Source organism: Epinephelus moara, chromosome 4 (genome assembly GCF_006386435.1).
Source record: "Epinephelus moara isolate mb chromosome 4, YSFRI_EMoa_1.0, whole genome shotgun sequence".
Lineage (NCBI taxonomy): Eukaryota > Metazoa > Chordata > Actinopteri > Perciformes > Serranidae > Epinephelus > Epinephelus moara.
This window is the reverse complement of record NC_065509.1, coordinates 44,464,455-44,483,127: the sequence shown is the minus strand read 5'-3', so window position 1 is coordinate 44,483,127 and position 18,673 is coordinate 44,464,455. Positions and strand designations below refer to the sequence as shown.

Below are 18,673 nucleotides of genomic sequence, written 5' to 3'. Positions count from 1 at the left end.
AGTTTAATCTCTCTGCATCCATTTTCAAGCTCTCTGTGTGTTTGTTTCCTTGTGGACGAGAAAAGGAGGAGCGCACATTTCCGAGAAGGCGTGTCCTTTTCAAAAATGCAAGAGGCGTTGCTTTGTTGCCGGCCGTTTTCGCCGGTGTGTTAAACACACTTTAGAAAGGAGTGTCCCCAGACTATCAGAAGGCAGAGATCTCTGATTGTCTGGTGACGAGACTACTGCATTAGTGCCCCACAAATGACATTATGTTCTTAACATACTGAGGTTAGGTTTAGGAACAGAAACATGGTGAGGACGAACCTTAAAATGACTCAAAGTTCACACAGATCTGAAAATGCAACTCCAGGGAAAAGTCTTGTGTTTGGTGACCCATCCACGACCCAGAGGTACCTCCGTACAAGTGCTCAGGACTGCTTCCATCTTTACTGCCATCAGCGTGTTGGTCACATGATCGCAGTGGGACATGTATGAATTTGGATACATTACTTTTTGTAGGAAAACCTATGAACAGTTTGTGACAACAGCCTGAGTAACTACTGATCTCAAGTCAGTGATTCTGTTTTACATGTCTGTCTGTCTGTCTCCCAGGTAACCGTCAGGAGCTGTCAGGTGTGCTCAGGAATCACCTGGGGGCGGGCCTGCTGGTCAGCGGAGGCGTTGGATCTCACACCAGAGTCAAACCTCTGCAGGGAAAGAAGCTGGAGCTGGGTGTGGTCAGTCATCAGAAACATTTACTGATCAATAACAGTTATTGATGACTGGTTTATTTATCGCAGCTGCTAACAGCTGATCCTCTGTGTGTGTGTGTGTGTGTGTGTGTGTTTCAGCATAACTACACAGTGTACGTCAACAGGGTGCCGGTGGCCGACGCAGACCTGATGGCGACTAATGGAGTCGTTCACGCCGTCAACAGCATCATCAGACCTCTGCGTGAGTCCTGCTTCAGTACTTCCTGTAGATGTGGCGACGGTGACTGAGCGCTGTGTGAAGTGTTCACGATGATCAGCTGAGTCTGTGCACAGCTTCAGTTTAGTTCAGCACAACGTCACTGCTCTGTTTGACTCTCACTGCTCTCTGCCATCAGACTCCACCTGCTCAGCACAGGTGGACACGGTATTACAGTACTGTTCATTTACAGAAACTTTACTCGAGTAAAAGTACTCATCAGTCAAACAGTCAAACCCAATTTATAGAATTCAAAGACTGTTCAGGGACCTCAGTCTGCATAAATATTTGAATATACTATTTTAAAAAATGGATATGTTCTTTTTCCCCTCGCCAAAACTGAGTGTAACTTTGGAGCGTTATTTGACCCCTTTATGACAAGATAGTATAACATGGTTGGTACCAGTGGATGGAAACCTAAAGACTCCTGATGAATCATCATGCTGTCTGTCTGTCTGTCTGTCTGTCTGTCTGTCTGTGCAGCTCCGAAGGTGGACAGAGAACAGGCTGATGGACCTGCAGCTCCGCTCAGATCAGCTGCTTCCTTCAGGGTGAGAAACAAACAGAGATCATTACAAACCAGCAGCTTTAATATTCTGTTCAGTGAGCAAGAAGATAGACATGAGGTTTATCACACACTCAGAGGAGGAGCAGAGTATTTATTTTTAATATTATTATTTCACTTGTATTAACTGTGTAGTTTACAGTGTTTTACTGTCGTCTCCATCAGCTGTCAGTCACGTTTCAGTGTTTAAACATGAAAATACATTTTACTGTAAAGATTAGAAAATGATTTGCTTCATTCAGAGTCGCTCCATGATTTAATTTTGACGTTTATTTGTAATGAGAGCTTCATGTTTCATTCTTCATCAGTAAAATAACCTCTGACCTTCTCTCTGTGTCACAGGCCGACTCCAAGAGCTTCAGGAACGGTGTGTTTTTCACCTCTGACTTGATGCTTCCTGTCAATGACTTGATGTTTTCTGTCTGTGACTTGATGTTTCCTGTCTCTAACTTGATGTTTCCTGTCTCTAACTTGATGTTTCCTGTCTCTGACTTGATGTTTCCTGTCTCTAACTTGATGTTTCCCGCCTCTACCTTGATGTTTCCTGTCTGTGACTTGATGTTTCCTGTCTCTGACTTGATGTTTCCTGTGTCTGACTTGATGTTTCCCGCCTCTACCTTTATGTTTCCCGTCTCTAACTTGATGTTTCCTGTCTCTGACTTGATGTTTCCTGTCTCTGACTTGATGTTTCCCGCCTCTGCCTTGATGTTTCCCGTCTCTAACTTGATGTTTCCTGTCTGTAACTTGATGTTTCCTGTCTCTGACTTGATGTTTCCTGTCTCTACCTTGATGTTTCCCATCTCTAACTTGATGTTTCCTGTCTCTGACTTGATGTTTCCTGTCTCTACCTTGATGTTTCCCATCTCTACCTTGATGTTTCCTGTCTGTGACTGGATGTTTCCCGTCTCTAACTTGATGTTTCCTGTCTCTGACTTGATGTTTCCTGTCCGCAGACGACCTGTTCCAGAAGGTGGTCAACAGTCGCTCCAGCAGGACGATGAATCAGTGAGACGTCAGCACAACGTCTGAGGAACCAAAGAACAGAACGTGTTCTCCTCTCAAAGGGTCAAAGGTCACAAAGCTGAGAGGAAAAATCCCCCTCGAGTCTTTTCACTCTGCAGGAAGTAACGTCACCTTTCACAATAAAAGCACATCAGTGATTCATGAAGGGAACAAAACATTAAAGGCTTTAACATACATAGAAATAGAATGATTAAACTGTGGTTAGTTTGAGTCCCAGTGAGACACAGAGGTCAAACTAAAGTGGAGTCAATGCTTTCATTGAACTGTGAGAAATGTAGTAGACGTATGAGTGAAGCAGACGAGGCTGGGAGCCAGCACAGATCACTGATCACTGATCAATACATGAATCAGACAGTGTGGGAGGACCTGACGGGGATTTTTCTTCAGTTTGTAGAGAAGAAGATTTTTTTATTTTTTACCGACTCAGCCGTTGATTTTCTTTGTACTGTAAAAAACAGACGTCACTTCTGAAGTCCAAAGTTTGAACCTTAACATGTAAAACTTTTGTAAAGTGTGTTTCTGTTGTTGTTGTTGTTGTTGTTTACTCTGTGTGTCGTTGTCCTGCAGCATGTCGGCAGGTCTGAGCTCAAACAAACAAACAAAGTGACCTGATGGATTTCTGGAGGGTTTTTTTTTTAGGATTTTTTTCTTTGTGATTTTTTTGTAAAATAAAACTGAAAAATGAGCTCTGACAAACACGTCGTGTATGTGTGTGTGTGTGTGTGTGTGTGTGTGTGTGTGTGTTCAGAGGTCACAGGGTTCATGTCTCTGCCCGCCTGCAGAACGTCACAGTCACCATGCCGACTTAAATTATTTGTAAAATCTGTGCACGTGTCCTGCGTGCACAATCCTCCTCGCCGTCGCAGAGGGAGGATCAGAGTTATGAAATATTAATGTGGTCCAGGTGAGGTCAACATCAGCCGAGTCCAACAGAAACAGAAGCTTCTTTTTACAGGGTTTAATGTGGAGCTGTGAACGCCTCACTGAGTGAACCTTCAGTTTCCTCCGCAGGGGAAAAGAACAGACCGTTACACACACACACACACACACTCACACACACACATGCAGCCGCTCAGTAAAACATTTTTCTATGAAGCTGAAGTTTGCAGTTGAAACTTTATTTTATTTTATTTTATTATACTTTATAAAACAACAAATACAAACAATACATAATGAAACCGCCAATACTTTTTTTGTTAGACTTTTTTTTTTAAATAAATTTTCTTCTTTATCAGTACACTGCAGAGTACAGAGGTAAAAATAAATAGCGGGGGAAACGACATAACAAGAAATAAAAAATAAGAAATGTTACTAAAAAAAATATAACAATAATATAAACAAAAACAATCCAGTTGGACAAACACATGAATATCACAGACACAGTAATGTACGACTCAGCAGGTCAGAGCAAACCAAAGAGGAACAGACAGTTTTTGGTTTGTTCAGGAGGCGTGCAGATGATGAACTGTGGGACTAACAAGGTACCGTTGAAAACAACATACTGTAAAACTTCAGTTAGTCGCCTCAGTCACCAGCCCAGTGTGGCCACACATGTTGACAAACAAAGGCCTGTCTTAATTGACCTATGGCTAAGCCCCGCCCTCAGACGTGATGAGCCAATCACAGTGCATATAGCCATTCCCATACACTGGGACATTCTCTGCCTGGACGTCCATTGAAATGCATTACAGAAAGTCAGTTTGTTCGGTTTTATGAGCTTTTCTGAGATTTGAAGTTTAAAAATGGTCAAACGGTGTGCATGGGGTACATGCAACTCTGACACAAGGTATCCTGAGAGGCTGGGCGACCAGGTGTATTTTTTACACTTTAAACCACATCTCAACCGAGAAAAGTGTCTCCTTTGGATAAAGTTGTGTGGTAACGTTAGACCACAACATCAACTCAACGTGAATAAGATTAACAATGATGTCTACATCTGTTCTAAGGTAAGTCAACATTGTGTTTGAGGCAACATATTGTCACTTTGCTGGAAAGAAATATAAAGTTATCTTTAACATCTCTAGCTAACGTTAGCTAAAGTTAGCCTAACGTTAGCTCCTAGCTGCGTTGTTCATCATGTCACCTTGTTTGCTGGGAGTTCATTAGCCTATTTTGTTCTAGTTTTGTACTTTGGTGATCGTACATCATTGTTAGCTGTTGTCCAAAGGGCTCTAGTTAAGCTAACGTTAACTTCTGGAGCTTAGCTTCATTAACTTATCTGTAATGGCAGAGATAACAAAGGTTGGCAAACGTTATGCTGAATGATTCAGTGTAAATACTGTAGCACCAAACTAACGGAGAGACACTCTTGGTAAAGATGGTAAAAAGGCCGTTATCCTTTTCTCATATTCTGAGCCAAAAACCTTAACTTCAGTGGCACTTTAACTTGTTGTCTTTGATGGTGACGGCAACCAGATGCGGTTCACAAGCGCACACTGTGACCTGTACATTTTGGCTTGTAATTTAAGCTTTTCATCGACCTTCTCAACAATAAAATGATGAATATATCCCTCCAATGCGTAGTTTAGGCCCTTTTGGTTACTTCTCAATGACATCTGATCGTTATGTCCCCAAAAATCATCACTTGATTCCTGTGAAATGCCGTGTATTGTGACACCTGCCATAGCGCCGGGCACTGAATGTTGATAGTTTGTCCGAGTGAGTGGAGGGGGGCGTGGCTTAGCCATAGGTCAATTAGAGGCCTGGTCTGGTTACCAAGCAGTTCATTTTTATAGAAGTTCTTTGGATGTATAAATCAGGTTGTTGGCGACCCACCTGAGCTAATGTTAGTCAGCTGTTTAGATCGTGCCCACAGATATAACCTGTAGAACCTATTCAGATTTACAGCATGGTAAACAACATGAGAAACAAAACAAGTGGTGACTCGCTGCGTCACCTCTGAAGCTCCACTCCTGGATTACTCTGTAAGTTCTTCAGTCTGTGAGGGTCCTCAGGTCAGAAGGATCAAAAGTTAATCCTCTCTGATGTCAGAGTTCAATCAGATGAATGATTCATAACTGATATATTATCTGGAGCCAAGTTTTAAACAAATAATATTCATACTAATTTAAATAAACAGTCTGATTGTATTTCCTGATCTTTGCTGTGTGAAAGGAATTCTGTCCCATGTATAGGCCTGTTGAGTTCAGTGATATAAGCAAATAACAGCCCGGGGCCACTAATACAAGTTTTACGGTACATCTGAGATCTTTCAGGGAATTCTACGTACAGTTAGAGACACATGGTCTGAGACTGTCAGATTATATTCTTATACTACTTTGCCAACAAGATAAATAAATGAATAAAATTAAAATGTCCTGATTACACTGAAGTGTGCAGAACCATTGTTTATATACCACACTGAGGAAACAATAAACCATCATCAAGCTTTAATTAACACACTTTCAGAATTCTGCTGAACAAAGTCTTTCAACAGAGAAAAGAAAAAGAGGAGCGAAGGTAAGTGTCAGGGTGAGAGCTGAATGTTAGAGAGCAGCGTATGGATATGGACGACGGTGTGGGACCAGGTGGACAGTGTCTCAGGTTTTGCACCATCAACCTCAGCTGAACATTCTTCTGGAAGACAAACATGGTAAAACATTACAGCTCAGACTGGATCCAGAACAATACTTGGTTCAAACCTTCGTCTTCTTTGCAGCAGTCGAAGCAGCGACGATCTGCAACACATCTGCAGCACTGATAATAATGACTTCCTGTCTGATGCAGGTTGGCTCAGCTCACAGGATAGTTACACTCCTCTTTTACTCTTCCTTCATTTTTCTCAGTTTTTTGTTAAAAGAAAAAACACAACATGCCCAGTCACACTGTGTGCTCACACTGACACAGATGTACATGAGCATCTTATCTGCCCGTCCCAACCTCTGTGCGTATATCTAACAGGCGAGTGCCCAGCTGTGTGTCATTAAAGACTGTGCACATCATGATTGCAGCAAGGACTACAAACCATCATGGCATCTATTGAAAGACTACAAACCCCATAGTAAGGAAGGCAGTCAGGATGATGGCTGCTGCTCAGCTGAAACAGATAAACTGATTGTTGCTGCAGTGAGGAGCTGAAAGGGAAACAGAGAGCAGAGCTTTAGTTCTATCACCAAGAAGACTGTGAGACACAACTTTGATTTAAACACCTGTTTGTTTTGTTTACTTTCTGTCTGCAAGAATTCATTTCACCTGTTAAAGGAGACTGAATGTAAGTTGGAAAGAAACTCTTCACTGTCTTCATCTCCTGCACACACTCCTCCAAAGCTCAGAGAGAAAAGCTCCTGACCCCTCAGGACGTCACAACACACTGAAAAGCAAATTTAAACACCAGCTGTCCAGACATGAATGTTAATGTGACTGTGAGCATGCTAACAAAGAGCTGGTGACAGAGTGGACGTAATAACTGTGTCAAGGACCCTTTGACCTTCCATCATAAGTGATGCAAGCAGTGACGAAATCTGAACACAGGCAGTCAAGCTGGAGACGTGTGATAGACACACGTCTCCAGCTTGACTGGAGAATCATCAACCAAAAATCATTTTAATACCAGGTATAAACTGGCTCTAAGACTTTTTAATGCACACACATCACGCAGGGCGCCACGTCACCGTCACACAGAGTCCATCAGGCTCCTCTTCACTGGCTGTGTGAAGCTGCTGAATGTTAGCAGGAAGTGGAACACGCTGTCGTACACGCTGATCCAGAGCGTCACAGACGTGCTCAGGGGGTGACACGTCTGCTGAGTCTGCAGGCCAAGAAACAACTGGGATGTTTCAGCTTCCTGTGACATGGAGCCTCGTGGTGCATCATCAGGCTGCAACGTGACATCATGACAAAGGTTTGGCAGATCTTTTCTTCAGAAGTTGATGGAAAACATCGGAAAGTTAAAACTCTCCATGATGTTTATTGGTCACTGTTCCTGTGTCAGCTGAGGTCGACACTGCAGGAGAACGTTCTCTGTGAGGTTCTCCTCAGAACAACAGGTGGAAACAAACAGTCACAAACTTCAGTCAAACTGAAACAGTTTCAGGTCTGTGTTGAACAGAAGCTCGATTCAGTCAGAAAGAGAAACAGATCAAATGTTGGGAAAGATGGTGATAGAAACGTTCACAGTAAATCAAATGACAGAGTGAAGAGTTGAGAGTGTGAGCTGCAGAGAGAGTTTTATATTCGTGTGTGATCGGAGCCTCCAGCTGCAGAAATCTGAGCGTCTTCTCTGATCGTAACTTCAGATTAAATAAATATGTTCACTTTGGTTTTCTGACTTTATTAAATCAGCTCCTTTTATTTTATTAAACTCTTTGATTTCCTGTCCGTCTCCCTGAAACGCCTCACTGGTTTGATTTTCTGCTTCAGCTGATACAGAGCACGATTCAGATCTCTGAGGTGTTGACGTCGAGACGAAGAGTGACAGCAGCAGGTAATCCGCCACAGCTGCTGCTCGCCGCACGACACCGGCCGAGACTGAGGAGGAAACACTGACGGCTGACTGACGGCTGACTGATGACTTACAATAAGATCAAAGGTTATTATGGGATGTTTGTCCAGTGAAGCCTAAATAAAACCGCCTACCGCTGCTTTAAATGAGCTCAATCAATATATTTCTGTTCTTTTCTTCTTTAATGTGACGACGTCCTGAAATCTTTGACTTCAGTGAAAATAGTAAAATAAATCAGCTGTAGGGAGGTTAGAGTTCTGAATTCAGACGTTTCTGCAGAATAAAAAACATCAAATCAGATATGTTTAATTACACACCCTGTAGTATCATTTAGAAATTCAGTTTTATAAATCTGTTCACATTTTATGAACCAAGTACTTATAATTCCCGTTAACTCCCAAAACAAAAAAAGAAATAAAATCCATTTAAAATCCCTCCAGTGACTTGTTACAACAACGATTTGGACCTGAAATCAATAATCGATTATTCTGTGATGATACTGAAATGTTTATTTATGTTTCCAGTGTACTCTGAATAAATTTCCCCAAAAGTTTTTGAACTTGTCTCAAAAGGACTCAAAATGTTTCTGGACTCATCCTGGACGATCACGGCACGACTCTGGTAAATAATATTATTTTAGTCTGAAAGTTTTATTAATCTGATTCAGTGAGTTTGATCATGACTTTATTTCATATTTTAAAGCCCTGAAACTCGTGAAAAATAGAAATAAACTGTTCAGCATGATAGATGAATATGATTTACAGAACAGGCCTCGCCCTCTTTATTCTTTATATTTCATCATATTTGATACATTTTAATACGTCAGTCAGTTTTGTATAAACCTGATCATTTTGATCTAATGTAAAGATCTGAGCTGAGATGTTCATAAAAGATAAATTATAAATAAAAAAGCAGCGTCTGCAGGAGATCGAAGTTTTCAAAGAACTAAAGGTATTTAAAGTTTTTAAAGTTCTGACTTTCAGCAGGAAACACGACCTGTTAACTATCATTAAGTTTCAGAATAAAAGTTATGATAAAGCAGAGTTTCTGCAGTGTTGAATATTTTTATCTCCTCAGACAGGAAACACTGAATAACACAGAAAGCCAACAGCGCCCCCCAGTGACACAAAGACAACAGTGACGTTGAGAGTCAACATGTCGGAGGAGGAAATAAAATAAATTTACACACAGAGGGAAAATAATCCAGATTAAAAGCATTTATTACAAATATATTTAATAATCCCTGAATTATTTCAGAACAGTGTTTTTGTGGCAAAGACAAAACATGTCTATTTTATCTCTCTGTATATAATAATTAATATTTTTAGATATTCATTTTAGGTAGTAAAGTTCCATTTATGAGAGACGTGTTGCTTTAATCTGAATTAAATATCAAAACACAAACACAGAAATATGTTGTGATATTTTCAAAGGAAAAACGGACAGTTTTAAAAGATGTATTTTTCCAGTGATGAATTAAGTGTTGTTTAAAATCATCTTGTTGATGTGTGACGTGTGAATTTTATTTATTTATTTATATGTCTGTAAAGTGTTACAGCGGGGGTGTTCCTGGTCCATATTGACATGATGACATCACACAGTTGATCTGTGACGTTCCAGCACATCCCAAAGGTGCTCTATTGGACTGAGATCTGGTGACTGTGGAGGCCATTGGAGTACAGTGAAGTCATTGTCATGTTTGAGATGATGTGAGCTTTGTGACATGGTGCGTTATCCTGCTGGAAGTAGCCATCAGAAGATGGGTACACTGTGGTCATAAAGGGATGGACACGGTCAGCAACAATACTCAGGTAGGCTGTGGTGTTTAAACCATGCTCAGCTGGTACGAAGAAAATCTCCCCCACACCATTACACCACCAGCAGCAGCCTGAAGCGTTGATACAAGGCAGGATGGATCCATGCTTCCATCTGAATGTGGTTTTTCCAATCTTCTATTGTCCAGTTTTGGTGAGAAAACCCGTGTGAATTGTAGCCTCAGTTTCCTGTTGTTAGCTGATCATTATTATTATTATTGGGGGTTTTTCTGACAATTTCTGACTATTTTGTTGTTAATCTATTAATCTATCTATTTCATTTTGTTTTGTTTGTTTACTTATTTTTAATTTCAGTTTTCTAGTTTTCCTGTTTTTGGTTGTATTTGTTTCTTTTTGCCACTGCTACCTTGGTAGTGACAGATGGGGATCCAAATATATAAATATACTTGTGTACTTATCTCTGTATCTTTAAGAGGAAGAGCTGGTCCCTTCAGTCTGTCAGATGTCTGATACTGTCACCTTTAAACTGCAGCATGCATCAACCGTGACGACAGTCCAGAACAAACTTTATTGTGTAAACTCAAACTCCCACAAATAAAACTATCACCAGGTTTTTAAACTTCATCAGGACTCTTCACACAGATAAATCTCACAGCTCCACATCAGAGCAGGGACAGAGTCTTTACTGCTGCAAGAAACAAACACACAAATGGACAAGTGTTGAGACGACGTCCACAAGTCCAACTGTCTGATCTGCTGATTTGACTCATACTTGTTATCAAGAAGATGAAATATTTCCATCTGTAACATCACTGTAAAATATGCTGTGTGTGTGTGTGTGTGTGTGTGTGTGTGTGTGTGTGTGTGTGTGTGTGTGTCTCACCTTAGCTGTCTGGGTCTGGACGGGCAGGTAGAGTTTAAACTCTGCTGGGAGCTCGTCCTCAGAGTACGGTCGGTCTGCAAAGAACACTCTCCTTATGCGACAGTTAGCGTTGATCTGAGAGGAGGACAGGTCGGACATGAGCAGCACAAAGAGGACACAGTCTTCTAAAGTCACTGTGGGGACTCTACAGTCATGTCCTGATGAAGGTCCATGCTTGACCGAAACGTTGACGAATAAATAAAGCAGAGTAAAAGTGAGTGCAGGAGTCATTTTTTCTTTATAAGTACAAGTCCAAGGGGCTCAACTCCCAGCACCACAAAAAACCAGTGAGAATGACTCTACAGTCACACTGGTGTCAGTTGTTTCCTGTCTGTCTGTCTCTGTTCACTCACCTGCACACGCAGTGTCTCTGTGTAGTTGGTCCCGTAGGCCATCCTGGTGAAGTCCGACAGGTCGAACTGGATCTGGTTCCAGCCCGTGTCCAGTCTCATGGGCATGGTGCAGGTAAACGTGTTCACTCGTGTCGTGCTCTGAAAGTTACTCGCCCGAAACCTCCGGCGAACGTTTTTATCATCTAACACCTACGAGTTGTAAAAGATGGAGAGAAAACGTGAGTGACCACGAACCCTTACACACACACACACACACACACGTGAGTGCATGTTTGTGCCAACGACACACGGAGGGGGGTCTGTATCTGCAGCACTGCCTCCACCTGGACTTCGAAGGTGAAGTACTTCTTGAGGTTTTTGATGATCATGACCAGAACAGGAAGTTTGATGCCCAGTGTCTTCTCTGGGTCTGCAGGACATGTTAAATACGTGGTGCTGCGAGGAGTGGAAGAAATAAAAAGATGAGGGTGAGTAGAGCTGGATGAGCTGACCTGAGCTGAAGATTCAGTTGAACAAACTCACCTGATGTTTGTCCCCACGATCTCCAGCACCAGTGAGCAGATGTCCTCGTCTGTGACCCTCTTGATGTGACCGTTCCTCACCTGCCAACACACTGACATATTAAATATTATCTCTCTGCTGAGGAGCGTGTCACCATAATAAACATCACAGACATTAGTTCACTGCAGATAAATCCATACTGATGAATACGTCTGCGTTAAAGTTACATGAAACAGCAGCACAGGTCAAAGGTCATTTAGAAACTATGACATAATGTTGGTTTGGAAACCTGAGGGTTCTGACAGTTTTTGACTTGTGCTGTCCCAGTCTGGATCCTGGTCTCAAAACATTTTAGGACTCTTTATCAAACTGATGTCACAGTTTTCTATATGTCAGTGTCACAGTGCGTCTCAGCTGCTCTTTGTGATCATGTGTAGTTATGGTTCATTTCTCCAACAAACTTTTTGGCTTTTCTTCGTAGTGTCCTTACTTTGTGTTTTTATTGCTTGTTTTAGAGCTTTACATTTTTGTTCTCTGTTGTCTGTAACTGATGATGCTGCCCGTCTCGGTCAGGACACTCCTGAAAAAGAGATTTTTAATCTCAAGAGGTTTTGTGGTTAAATAAAGGATAAATATTTAATATATTTTTTAAAATTGATTTATATTCGTGTTTTATTTCAGGTCATTACGTAGCACGTTACACATGTGCACCTCACACACTGAAATACACACACTCTTCTTACACTGTAAAACCTGATAAGTTGGTTCAACTCAAACTGTTTGAGGAAACAGATTGCCTTAAACCATTTAAGTTTAGTAACACAAACTATTTAAGCCTTAGATATTCTTTGATTTGAGTCCAGGTGACTCAGGTATTTGTGGTTACAGTAACTTTAAGTTACTTATATTAACTCCATTCAGTTAATACAACTTAAATAAATCAAGTGTTTTACACTGTTGTATTTCTCTAAACTTAGTAAAAATGTTTCATTAGATTTATCTGAATTAATTTATACCAACTTTAATCAATCTGTTGAACCAAATGTTTCCACTTAAGTTTCATTAACTCAGTTTATTTCCTCTAAAGTAAATTATTACTTTCTAGTTGTGAGAACTTAACTCTCTGTCGTGGCGACTCAGTTCATTTGAGGAAACTGATATCTTTAAAACATTCAAGTTTCATTAACTCAATATGAAAACACGTTAAACACAACTCAAACTATTTAGTGAATGTCGAACACTCAGGACAGAATATTCATCATATCAATATTTAAACATTTAAATCTCAACAGTTTGTGCTTATGCTGGCACAACTCTGAAAATAAGACTGACATAGAAACACATTGTTTTTTAAAATCAAATTTTCCTCTTAATTTACTGTTAAACATTTTTTCAATGTTGCCTGGAAGTGAATTATTTCTCACTTTAAACATGATAATCGCAGTTTTAAATTTGACCAGATCTAAACATTCCAATGCACGTGACTTTAAAAACAGTGTGTTGGTGTTCCCTGTGTCCCACACTGTGTCCTGTGGGTACAGTAATTCAGATATGTTGGTACAAGTGATGAACACAGGATGTGACGTGATTTATGGTCCAGTGTGTGTTTAGATCTGAGGTTTATCGCAGATTGAGTCGTCTAAAATCACACCCAGAAAATTTGGTTTCACAGACTCTTTCCACAGGGTCATCCCTATGTTTCCCGGGTTCTATGTTCCCCGCTCAACTAAAAAGGGTTCTATGTTTCCCGCTTCCTAAAAAAATCCCAGGGAACACAGAACCTTTTTTGCAGGGTTAAGTGGGGAACATTTATTTATTTATTTATTTTTATATTAGGGACAGAGCATATTAATGAACATTATACAAAACGTAAATATGCCAGATTATAGCCGAGGCTAATTTCCATCTGTTGTCCCTAAGGCAGGTTGTTGTTCATAAAAGAAACATACGAGAAAAATACATAGAAGAAACAACCCGGGAAACATAGATACGCTCCCCTTTCCACATTAACATTATCGATCATCATCTGTACGTCTGTGTCTGTGCTGTGGTTTTCTAACAACATAAATTTAGTTTGGTTCAAATTTAAAGACTTTTATTTATGCTAAACTATTTTTTTAATTTACTCACATTCCCAAACTCCAATCCAGACCAATACTAGTGTTTTTAATCACTTTTTAGTTTCAAAATATCACAGGACAGTATTAACAGGGAGGAAACTTTAAAGCGTCATTAAGAGTTAGCCTGATACATTTAATTAAACTGACACATGTAACAAACAAAAGCTTAAATCAGTCAGTTGAACAAAACATCCAAAACACAAATGACTGTTTAAATATTGTTAAGCTGGAGCTTCTAGATTCCAATGTCAGCTAGGGTTAGTCTTAGCATGGCCAACAGTAGCTTGCGTTAGCATGGCTAGCTAATGAAGCTAACAGCCTGACAGCCTTCAGTCTGACCTGCCTTCACCTTTTTATCCCAGATGTCCAGAGGTTTGCTGCCAACACTGTACAGGACGGACAAGAATCCACTTTGAAATGTGTTTTTAAACATCTTCGTCTCTGCTCTCAGTCCACTGTTCGTCTCTTCACTCGTGTGTTAATGGCTGAATGAAGCCAATGCTAATGTTAGCTACTGTTGGCACGTAGAAAAAAAAAACAGTAGTGGTCATTTATCAGTTATTTTGCTGTTGCTGGGGGAACTGGATCTGTTGGTGCTGTTCACCATGGTTTTTAAATGGTAATGCAACCCAGTCGCCATGGCAACCGAAAGCCTGACCAATGGTTTCTGATGGTTTTATGTTAATGAGGTGAGTGTCGGTGTGAGATTTAGAAAAAATAGCAGAAATAATTTGGGTAATTTTTATATATTTTATGGTATGTGTTCGATTATCTCATGATTTTACCAAAATCCTTCACTTGTTCTGTTGTCTCAAAGTTAGTCCTCTTGGCAGCAGGAGTGCTGTTACTGTGTGACTGCGCCCTCTGCTGGCGGGGAGTAGATGTACCGCGCTACTTCCGGTCTGTCGTCAGTCTGCAGTCAACTTGGCGGCGACTGAACATATTTACTGCAGTGTGATTATAAACTGAGAATTTTAACTTCTGATGTTGATTCAAGTGCACAGAGCAGCTTATTAACACTTAATATCAGTGTTAAAAGCTTGTCGTTTCCTCGTGTCAGACATGTTGTGAAGATAGAATACACAGGACAGTGGACTCATATACAGTATAAACCTGGGTTTTCAATAAGACCAGTGTCCAGTGTCTGAATGTGCACCTGAACACAGCACAGTGTGGCTGGATCTGCAGACTGTTTCCAGCTACAGGAGCGCCAAATAAAACATAAAAAAGCATTATAATTTTTATATTTCTCAAATGATTGCAATGAGTCATTTTTATATCCACATGTTCACAACAGTTTTGTCCCCAGTTAATCATAATCTGAATATTAAGGCTGTAATCACTGCGGCTCAACGCTCAGTAGAGGAGTGTGTGTTAGCTTTATATGACCTGAATTATTTACATGGTGAGAGATAATTCATCATGTGGCATTGTAAAAACTCACATTTGTCTAACATGGATTTGGTTTATTCCTTAATTAATATTTGTGGAGACGTCCCCATATAATTTAATGTGGAAGTACAATTTATCAACGTGCTAACGCGCTAGCTAACTAGCTAACTGTCTGCTTATTAACACCTTGATCAGAACAGATTACTCTTCACTTTATTAAGGACACTACAAGAAAACATGTTCTTAGTTTATGTTCACGTACAGACTGTAATGTGTGTTTAGATCCCATCTGCATCCAGGCAGGGAAAATGAAAGGCCTGCTAATGTTAGCAATGTAGCTAATGTAGCTAGCGTGCTATCTGATCGCTGACAGGTAGAAACAAACAACGATCCACCATCCTTTGAATAATCTAAAAAAAGAACATGTGTTCTTGTGGCGTCCTTTGTAAAATGATCAGAGGTGAAAGTTTCCATATTCTGTTGTGATCCAGGAGTTCATAAACAGACAGTGTCAGCTAGCTCGTTTAAAAGTTGTCTTTACTTTTGCATGAAATTATATTATACTCTATGTTAATGTCTCCACAAGTTTTAACCAGGGACAATGAGACAAATCCATGTTTGACAGATGTGAGTTTAACAGTTCCTTATGATGATGAATTGTCTTTCAGCACATCAGTTCATGTAACACACACTCCTCTACTGAGCGTCCAGCAGACACTAAATATTCACATTATAATTAACTGTAGACAAAACCTTTTTTGACTGCACGTAGATCATAAACTCATGGATATACAAACTGCAACTGGTTCAGAAATATAAATATTAATGTGCTTTTTACATTTAATTTGGCGCTCACACCGACACCACCACTGTCCCTTTCTGCCACCAATTCAGCCCCGCCCACAAAATACCTCATCACTGTTTACAAACATCTATATGTATATATATATATATATATATGTATAGATGTAAGGGAGTGAGTTTATGTTCACCAGCAGAGGGCGGTATTTATGTTTCCGTCCTTTTTGGTCCACTGTAGTTTTGAGTCTTTTTGACCCTCCGCAGCCACCGTAGTTCACAGTTTGTTTTGTGCCTGGTAAGGTAAGGAGGGTTTCCAAACACTGTACTAATGAAACCACTTTATTTAAGTCATTAACATAACTGTCTGTTATAATTTTATTAAACATGCCAGTCCCAAGAGTGGTTATGTTAAAGATGGGACAATTCCTGTAATTTTTATGTTGAAATGTGTTTATACTGATGCACTAACTGTGTGGAGCTAGTTGTGTTGTAGCTGGCTAATCAGTAACTGTAACAGAGGCAGCTGAAGTTTATTTTATTCTGTATTTGACATTTAGTTTAATTCAAGTGTTAATATGTGCCTTGGAAACTGAAGACAGTTTGTTTTGTGTCTGGTAAGGCCAATAAATGAGGGAAGTTTGCTCCGCCTCAACCACCAGTTTGAGTCCTGTTTCCCTGTCTCCCCTGCCGCCCCGGTATACTTCACCTAACACAACACAGAGACCTCGCTGGGGCTTGCTGCCTGAAAGATAGGGTTACATATATATATATATATATATATATATATGTGTGTGTGTGTGTATATGTATAATGAAATAATTTCACAATTTCACACAACACAAATATATATGTTCAGGTCTGAGGCGGAGCAGAGACCCAGCTGATCCTGTCCTCATGTTCTGGATGGATGGACACAGCAGAGGAGGGACAGACTGCGGAGACATGATCTCAGTTTATACACCGACATTAACCTCAACTATCTGTTTATTGACAAATCTGTGTTCAACAGTGGGTCCTGCTGCAACACACAGAACTCCATTTAGAAATCTCTCAATCTAAGGTTTTTCTTGTCAGCACATGTTCACACCTCATACAACAGGATTTAAATGAAATCATTATTGATCAGTGGTGATTACAGCTTAAAGATAATGTCATCAAGAAACGCTTTGTACCATCAAAGTTAAACTTTATTAATCAGGTCAGCTGTTAATCTGTTTCTCTGCCTGCTGAAGAGCTCCGTGATTAACAGCAGCCAGCAGCGGGAATCAGTTCAGAAAAGATCAGATTATTTAGTGATAAAGTTCTGCTGAGTGAACCAGTCACACCCCGAATTACTCAGAAGACTAAACACATTTATAACAGTTATGAGACTTTGTTCTGAAAGTGAAGTCCGTCCAACTAAATTATTTCAAATTCTAAATAGACAAATATTTAAATGGAGCTCAGCACAACCATTATTGATAAGTGTAGGGTTTTATCAAGGATTGGACAGTTTGTTGGAGAAGTGCATGATGTGAGTCTGTCCCTCTGTCCTCAGTCTGTCCCTCTGTCCTCAGTCTGTCCCGGCTAAACTTTATGAAACATAATTCTCTATTTCTTTCAGAAGATAAAGGCCTTCACACAGACAGAGGTGTTTCAGGTCAGAGACAAACATAGGTGAACGTCTCTGTCTGTCCCACACTGCACAGTGAGTGGTTCAGAGATCACTGTTAACACCATGAGCCAAAGGAAAAACTAAAACAGCTGAACAAAGACAGTTACACATGAAGGTTTTACACCAGGGGGAGACAGAGATCTTTATAAATATATTTAACCCTTTACAGTCTGATGCTTTTTGTGTTTGAGCGTGTTGAATTAAAACAACAGTTTGATCTGTTAAAAACATCAAATCTTGTTTTTCTACCTGTGAATTTACAATAATATCATGTGTCGGCTAAACACAATTAAAAATACACATTATGTGACGCTGACTGATGTTTTTATCTAAATGTGTTTGTTTTGCTTGTTGTTGGTCTGCAAACAGATGAGTGACGTCAGCTGCATATAAAGCTCCTGTTGGAGCACACACAGCTAAATGCGTCCTATTGTTACCAGTTATGTTGATAAGTCTTGTCTCTTTGTGGACATGCTGATGACACTTTTATTTTTCCAGTGTAGAATAACAATGAAGTTTTGGTCTGATTAAAGTTCTCCTGCTCTCATTAATACAAACATCACTCAGTATTTTACCCTGAAAGATATGATCTGTTATTATATTGATGATGATGAGCAACAAGTTTCTGACATTTGTTAACGTCTTTATTTATTGGGGGAATTCTTTCTTCATAAACAGAAGTTGTTAGTTTCACAACCCTCCCTCCATCTTGTTTTGATTGAATTTAACTCATTGTTGAACTTTTTATGAACAACAGAAAAACTGTGAGAATATTACAAAAAAATATTTGATGTAAAATAAACTGTTTGTTTCTCCATTCTTACTTTATTTATTATCTGTTCATCTTTCATCACAATTTGTTTCCGCTCTCGTGTTTGTTTTATACCTGATGTACACCTGTTACTTTATCATGAAACTGAGTTAGCATTTGCACTTTGTTTAGCTAACGTTAGCAGCTTTATCTCTGCTGAGACGCCCAACATTAATCTGAACTGTGAGAGATAGTGAGCAATAATCCTGGTGCAGGTGTAAAGTAACACAGATCTGTGGTGTTGGTGATAACAAATGTTACAGCCTCTCAAACTTCATCGCTGTCATGATTTATATGTGTGCAGCTAATTAACGTTAGCTAGATAACAAGTGTAAGTCTCTGAATCAAACTGAAGGCATTACAGC

The 18,673-nt window shown here is 39.9% G+C and overlaps 2 protein-coding genes across 3 annotated transcripts in view; one reads left to right on the top strand and one right to left on the bottom strand.

Moving 5' to 3' along the window:
- Positions 1 to 3,235, top strand: part of tgfbi (transforming growth factor, beta-induced) — a 10,685-nt gene extending 7,450 nt beyond the window's left edge. The window contains exons 5-9 of the mRNA XM_050042557.1: positions 595 to 719; positions 834 to 936; positions 1,435 to 1,502; positions 1,859 to 1,883; positions 2,470 to 3,235. Coding sequence (XP_049898514.1) covers positions 595 to 719; positions 834 to 936; positions 1,435 to 1,502; positions 1,859 to 1,883; positions 2,470 to 2,525 — 377 coding nt within the window. The 3' untranslated portion in view covers positions 2,526 to 3,235. The remainder of the gene's footprint in view (positions 1 to 594; positions 720 to 833; positions 937 to 1,434; positions 1,503 to 1,858; positions 1,884 to 2,469) is intronic.
- Positions 3,236 to 10,307: 7,072 nt separating this feature from the next.
- On the bottom strand, positions 10,308 to 11,658 carry LOC126389113 (cilia- and flagella-associated protein 20-like). 2 transcript variants are annotated; one of them, XM_050042565.1, is made up of 5 exons: positions 11,552 to 11,658; positions 11,353 to 11,464; positions 11,030 to 11,218; positions 10,638 to 10,751; positions 10,308 to 10,442 (listed from the first exon to the last, which is right to left on the bottom strand). In XM_050042565.1, exons 1-5 carry the CDS (start codon positions 11,647 to 11,649, stop codon positions 10,437 to 10,439), a joined length of 519 nt encoding a protein of 172 aa, XP_049898522.1. In that variant the 5' UTR covers positions 11,650 to 11,658; the 3' UTR covers positions 10,308 to 10,436. The 2 variants fall into 2 exon arrangements, with proteins under 2 accessions (XP_049898522.1, XP_049898524.1); XM_050042567.1 differs by having other exon boundaries at positions 10,348 to 10,439.
- Between the last annotated feature and the right edge of the window lie 7,015 nt (positions 11,659 to 18,673).

Bases quoted from the DNA above. Each gene is read 5' to 3' on its own strand.
- LOC126389113 (XM_050042565.1), bottom strand. From the start codon at position 11,649: ATGTCAGTGTGTTGGCAGGTGAGGAACGGTCACATCAAGAGGGTCACA. The intron at 11,465-11,551 runs GTGAGTTTGTTC...CACTCCTCGCAG, and splicing joins ATCGTGGGGACAAACATCAG to CACCACGTATTTAACATGTC. The intron at 11,219-11,352 runs GTGGAGGCAGTG...TACAACTCGTAG, and splicing joins ACTTCACCTTCGAAGTCCAG to GTGTTAGATGATAAAAACGT.